At 33.2% G+C, this 7,020-nt stretch overlaps 1 protein-coding gene across 1 annotated transcript; it reads left to right on the forward strand.

Moving 5' to 3' along the window:
- Nucleotides 1-917: 917 nt before the first annotated feature.
- LOC115955843 (transcription elongation factor TFIIS) lies at nucleotides 918-6,810 on the forward strand. Its single transcript, XM_031074213.1, has 3 exons — nucleotides 918-1,263; nucleotides 1,354-1,536; nucleotides 5,561-6,810. Exons 2-3 carry the CDS (start codon nucleotides 1,375-1,377, stop codon nucleotides 6,557-6,559), a joined length of 1,161 nt encoding a protein of 386 aa, XP_030930073.1. The 5' UTR covers nucleotides 918-1,263; nucleotides 1,354-1,374; the 3' UTR covers nucleotides 6,560-6,810.
- Nucleotides 6,811-7,020: the final 210 nt, after the last annotated feature.

Below are 7,020 nucleotides of genomic sequence, written 5' to 3' on the forward strand. Positions count from 1 at the left end.
TAATTACTTTAAGTTTGTTAGGAATTTCCGAATTACAAATGATTACTTTAAATATCACAGATTAAAATAAAATAATTTTAATTTTAATTCCTTGTGCATTTATCCTTAGGAATCAGCAATGTTTTGGATTTATGGAGCTTTTTTTAGTGAAAAACCGAAAAAAAAAAAAGAAAAGAAAAGAAGGATTTATGATAGTTTGAAAATTGTATTTTGAAGACAAGATGTTATATTCAAAGTTTCATTTTTATATTTAATGATGTATTGTAAATATGATTTAATCATTAAGGAAAATGAATAATGTTAAAATTACTATTAGTTCGATTTCAAAATTTTTTAAAAAGTCCGAGATAAGGAGAATGTCATTAGTACCACGTAAGTGACATTAATATTATGAATAGTGATATGAGTACTACAAATTTTACTATATCAAGCTTACAAAATGACGTATCATTAATTATAAAAATATAATTTAAATATTCAATTATGAGTTAGTTAAAGCCCACCAATCACATTAAGTGTCACATTAATTTTTAAATTTTATATAATAAAATTTGTAATATCTTTAACATTTTTTTTAATATAATATATATATATATATACACGTATGTGTTTGTGAGAGTTGACATATATTATTTAGATTTTTACCCCAAAAAAAGACATATATTATTTAGTAAAAGAGCATGCAGTAAAACTATGGAGTATGGAGTTTAATCTCTTATCTAGAAAGAGAAACAAAAAAGAATTAGGTAGGAATTAAAAAGTAATTTCAGACAACACAGTGTGTAGTACAACAAAGGTAGGCAGTGGCACGTGGCAAAGAGACTAGGAAAGAGAGCAACCAAAAAAAGGCAGGCCTACAAGTAAAGAGGAGTTGTAGTAGGACTAGGACTAGGAGCAGGAACGGAAGACCATTTCCAAAGTCATCCAAACACACAACACAAAAACCCCAAAAGTATTAACAGAATCAATCTGATCCCCTAAGCTGAATCAAAATCTATTACACGTGTCTCAAAATTCAGCCCTTTGATCTGATTACTCTCATACTATCGCCCCCTTAAATACCAGATAAAACCCCTCCCTTCGGCTCTTTCTCGTTCTTTTTTCTCTCTCCTTGGTCCTATATCGCATTACACTACACAAACACAGGCTAGGTATTAGGGATTAGGGATTAGGGATTTCTATCTCTCTCTCTCTTCTTTTTGGGTTTCTGAAAAATCATCAGAGAACTGGCTAAATTCCTCACCTTTCCGATACCTGATCTAGGTATGTTTATTTCACAATTCTTCTCAATTTTTTAATTTTTGTTTTTTCTGATTATTTGAATCTCTCTTTGATTATTAAATTTAAAATTAGGAATAGCAAAATATAAGTGCAATGGAGAAAGAACTGGTGGAATTTTTCGAAGCGGCGAAAAAAGCAGCGGACGCAGCTGCATCCGAATCGGCGGACGGAGGAGCCGAGGAAAGTCGGTGCCTTGATGCCTTGCAGCAGCTCAAGAATTTTCCTGTCACTTATCAACTTCTTGTCTCCACCCAGGTAACTTTTTTTCCCCTACTATATTATATATACATTGTTTCTTTAATTTTTTTTTTTTATAGGTTGTTACAAATTATTTGTAAAACCAATGGAATTTGGGATTTAGGGTTTTTTTTTTTTTTTTTTTTTGGTTATATGGGTTCCAGTGAATCTAGAAGCTTTAGTTGAGTAATAAAGCGTTCTGTTTGTTGAATGTAATTGTTGAATTTTTGAGCTTTGGATTATATCTATCAAAAAAAAAATATATATATATATATATTTTTGAGCTTTGGATTTTGTGATTTTGTGACATATCATTGCTAAACTTTAAAATTTAGTCCATTGTTCAACACATATCACCAAAAAAAAAAAATATATATATATATATAATTTTCATTATTCTAAGATGCTTTTGGAGGATTGTGTTGCTACAAATAGTTTGTAAAACCAATGGGATTTTGGATCCTAGCCAACCCCAAAGAACTTGGGACCAAGGCATGCTTGTTGTTGATATGGGTCCAGTGAATCTTAAATCTATAAGCTTTAATTTACTAAAGCGTTTTTTTTTTTTTGGTTAAATGTAGTGTTAAAAGTTGGAGCTTTGGAATTTTTCATATAGAAAATCTTGGTGGTAGTTGTGAAATTATAGTCAAAACCAATGCACAAAGCTTCCCCTTTTGCAGGGTCTAGATGAGGTGATTGGTAGTTGTGAAATTATAAGAACATAAAATTCAATTGATTGTTGAACAAAAAAAAAAAAAAAGTGTGAAAGATCAAATGTTGCTCTGGGTCTTTTGATTCATGATATATTGACAATGTGCCTACGTTAGGTACACATTAAAATGCTTAATGCTGTGTATTTTAATTTTAATTTCAATGACACTGAATGAGTCAACATGCAATAATCATTTTTGAGCGGGTAAAAAGTTGTAACACAAGTGATTGGAAAGGCGCTTTTCTGTTTTTGAAGAACTCCATAAGAAAATTTTGATGTTTGTTTATTCTTTTATCAATTTTGTTATCCACATAATTAATGATCATTCAATGATCATTTGAACAATTTTTAATTTAGATGTTTATCTTCTATGTTAGGTACACATTAAAATGCTTAATGCTGTGTATTTTTATTTTTATTTCAATTACACTGTATGAGCCAACATGCAATAAGCATATTTGAGTGCAAAATATTGTAACACGTGATTGGAAAGGCACTTTTATGTTATCAACGAACTCCATGATAAAATTTTGATGTTTGTATATTCTTTTATCAATTTTGTTATCCACGTAATTAGTGATCATTCAATGAGCATTTGAACAATTTTTAATTTAGATGTTTATCTTCCTACATCACATTTTTATGAACTGCCTATGGATTTTTACTTTGGTCTCCATATGCTTGATACATGGCCCTTAACCAACTAGTGTTGATTATAAACTTGGATGGTACTCCAATGGCTCTAAATATTAAAAATATCTAGGCAAGGGCCATTGTCATATTTAAATTTTGGTCAAGTGGTGGCACTGGTGTTGGAAAAAGTGCACTTAATGCACAAGGCACCTGGCCTGTAGCGCATTTTGCCTCTAAAGCGAAGCGCATTTTCAAAAAGTTCACCTAGGATGTAATTTTTTGGAGTTTCAATTAAGCATGAAACATGCCTTTTGAGCTTTTATTTTTTCAAAAAATAAATTAGTTATTAAATGTGACCCTGAAATCTTAATGGTATGATATATACTTTGATTTGTTGTACAAAGATCAATATTGTGGTATGATATAATACCACATAAGCTCACCCCTCAACACCACATTACAAATTCTAGAAGAAAATAAACATATCAATGGGGGAACACTCAATCTCAACACTACACAGCAAGACAATCGAGCCAAAGACAAAGCCCCCTTTTTCTGAATTGCTGCTTAACTCTCTCTCCTCTCTTTAGTTTTATGTTCTCTGACCAAATTTCTGCTTAACTGTCTCTCCTATACTTGACCCAACATCTAGTTCCTTTTTTTCGTTCTTGGTATAGCCCTCTTCCTTTTCTCTCCCCCCCTCTTGATCTTTTTAATTTATCTTGAAATTCATATCCCTTCTTTTTTATAAAAAAAATAATTCACTTGTGCCCCAGAGGAAGTACAATTTTTGTCATGGCTTAATTATCATGGTTATGTAAATTTTGCAAAAAATGAGAATTATATAAATTGTTATATTTCCATTTTATATGATTAGTTAATTACTTGATTGTCATATTGTCCATTATAATTGTTCCCCAATTTCTTTCGTCAAATTTTAAAATGTGTTCTTTACTTCAATCAGGCACATGCTTGCGCTTTGTGCCTATACTCCTGGAGGCCTTTGTGCTTCATGCTTTTACCAACACTAGGTGACACTCAATCTACATCAATGTGTCTCTGTGTGTGTATATATATATATATATATATATGCCTTTTTGCCTCTCTTTTTTCTTTGTTTGGTTTGAGAAGCATTTGGGATCTGGTCCACAAGGTGGTTCCTGAAGCAAGAGCTATTTGGTCAGTTAAACTATGATTTCCACTTAAAAGAAAAAATAAATTTAAAAAACTTCTGGGTAAGTTCTGCATTCAGAATTTTGTGGTTTCTTATATGGGCCAGAATAAAAACTGCTAGAAAGTAGAGACTATAAGCATTGATAATTATTTTTATTACATTCACTTAATTTCCTTTATCAAAGAGATCCCACATCTGTTTCATTTATTCTACCATTTCGCATTGGGTTATTTTCATTTTGTTTCATGCAAACAAAATTTCAAAACGTGGATACAGAATCACATCTTCCTGTATTTTCTAGTATCTCTTTTTAACCAAACAATATTCAATATCCTTAAGAGAATGATGTCTTCCTTTATCTCTTGTCATGAATTATATTATTTGCTGCAGTTATTCTTAATCAGTCCTTTCCCTGCCCTGGTGAAGCTCTTGTCCATATTTGCAATTAAGTCCCATTGTAGATTTTGGTTGAAGCAGTCCTGTTTTCTATTTGGAACATCTTTTGATTTCTGACATTTTCTCTCCCCAGATATGCCACATATGGCAAAAAATTGATTGCATTCCAATTGTCAATGCTGTGATATCATTTGAAATGTTCCTTCCAGATGGGGAAGAATTTTTTTTTGGGGGGGGGGGGGGGGGGAGTGGGGGGGTGGAATTTAGCTCCGTTGTGTTTGATGTGGTGCATTTGGAGGGAACGCAACTAGCAGACTTTTGAGGACTTGGATAGATCCAATGACCAGTTGCTTGCTCTTTTTCCTAGTTCCCTTTTGATTGGTCTAAGGCTTGGGGACTCAAATCTAGTGAATCTTTCCCTTTGTTCCTTAGCTCTCTTTTTCTTTGTAATTAGTTTTTTCCTCTGTTTTTGCTTCTCTCTTTTTTTGTAATATATGCTTTGTGCTTCTTTGCATAGAGTAGTTTTTTGAATATACATCTTTCTTACTTATCAAAAAAAAAAAAAAAACCACCCTTTTTGAGTTTTATGCCTAGGAGTGTTATTGATTTATTAGATTGCTGAAAGGGATGTTTTGGACAGCATTGCAGCATTGACATTTGGCTTGCAATTCCTTTGTGTGCCTTACGTGTTGTATTTGTATTTGTATTTGCAAAGAAAGAAATGCTCTTAGCTTTGAAACATGTGAGAGTTTTGTTTTGGATCTGAAGCTTGTTTCTGTGCTCCCTATATGATTGGGCGGTTACCACTAATTGCTTGCTTTTCTTTTTCCTATTTGTTGGAATTAATTGATCTTCTAAATTTTAGATGCTAGTTTTACATTTTAAGGTGTTTCTCTTGTATACATCCCGTGTTATAGGGTTGCGGCTTTTGCTCTTTTTAAATAATATTACTTATAAAATGAAAATCAAAATATTTTTTAAATGAGAAAAACATTTGATGATTGTAGGAGAAAATTTTTGTTTCTTGCATAAATCTATGCTTGTTTATGCTGCAGTGCAGTAATGCCTTTGGTTTAATTATATGCAAAATTGGATTTGAAATTGGTTGTCTTTCATATGAAAATCAGGTTGGGAAGCGTCTTCGACATCTCACAAAGCATCCTAGGAAGAAAATCCAATCATTTGCTTCTGAACTGATGGAGATATGGAAGGATATAGTTATAAAGGAAACAAACAGAAACAGAAAAAATGAAAGCTTGGATGTTAAGGATTCTGTCAAAGTTGAGTCTGTAAGTGCAGGGACTCCCAAGGCTGAGAAGGATCAGAAGCCCTTTTCTGTGAAGGTTGAGAAAGTTTCGAAGGCTGAAAGCATCAAGGTCGAGAAAATTGATCGAAATGGTACACCAAGCTTGGAGAAAGTTTCAATGTCAGTTGGTGTCAAAAGAGAGAGAAAGGTTAGTGTAGATGTTGTCAGGATTGAGAAAACTGATTCAGCTGAAAAAGTTAAGTTTGAACAGAGAATTAAAGAAGAAAAGCAAGCTTCTGGAGTGAAGAAACAGTCACTAGTCCATGGTGCTCCCCCAAAGCTGACATCAATGGTTAAATCTAATGATTCCGTTCGGGACAAAGTACGAGAAAGTCTTTACCAAGCTTTCTCTAAAGTTTCTAATGAGGCTGATAATGATGTTAAGGATGAAGTGAATGCATGCGATCCTATTAGGGTTGCTGTTTCTATAGAGTCTCTTCTGTTTGAGAAGTGGGGAGGTTCTCTAGGGGCTCAAAAGGCCAAGTATAGATCCTTAATGTTCAATCTTAGGGATGGTAACAACCCAGATTTTCGGAGAAGGGTACTTCTTGGACATATCAAACCAGAGAGGCTTATCAACATGAACACAGCAGAAATGGCAAGTGATAAGAGGCAAAATGAGAATAAAAAGATTGAAGAGAAAGCATTATTTGACTGTGAGCGTGGAGGGCAACCCAAAGCAACAACTGATCAATTTAAGTGTGGTAGATGTGGGCAACGCAAATGCACCTACTACCAAATGCAGACACGGAGTGCTGATGAACCTATGACAACATATGTAACATGTGTAAACTGCAATAACCATTGGAAATTCTGTTAAGTGTTGGGTAGCCATTCTTTATTGGATAGCCATCATCATGAGAGAATTTATGTAACTGCTCGTGTCATGGTGTTTATGTTTCAGCACCTAGTGTTAGTAGTCAAGAGTCTGAAATTTCAGTGAAGAACCTTTATTTGTAGAATTAAAATTTTATTTTATTTTTATTGATGTTATTGTAGGTGATTTAGATTTTACTTTGTTTGGATGCTGAAAGTTTTATTGGAGTAACGCGTTTTATTTGGTAAACATCATTTCATGTTTTGTTACTAGTTTGGATGATTGGCTATGATTATGGTGGAACTCTGCGGTGGCTAGTCTCTTTCAGGTCAATACAATGCTTTTATTGATATGGTTGCACTTTGGGGCGGGGGGTAAATGCCCACGCGTCTTATTTTATTTCTGTGATTAGAGATTACTACTCAAGATGTACTTATTAATCAATCAATCTTTTTGCATGCATT

Source organism: Quercus lobata, chromosome 8 (genome assembly GCF_001633185.2).
Source record: "Quercus lobata isolate SW786 chromosome 8, ValleyOak3.0 Primary Assembly, whole genome shotgun sequence".
Classification (NCBI taxonomy): Eukaryota; Viridiplantae; Streptophyta; class Magnoliopsida; order Fagales; family Fagaceae; genus Quercus; species Quercus lobata.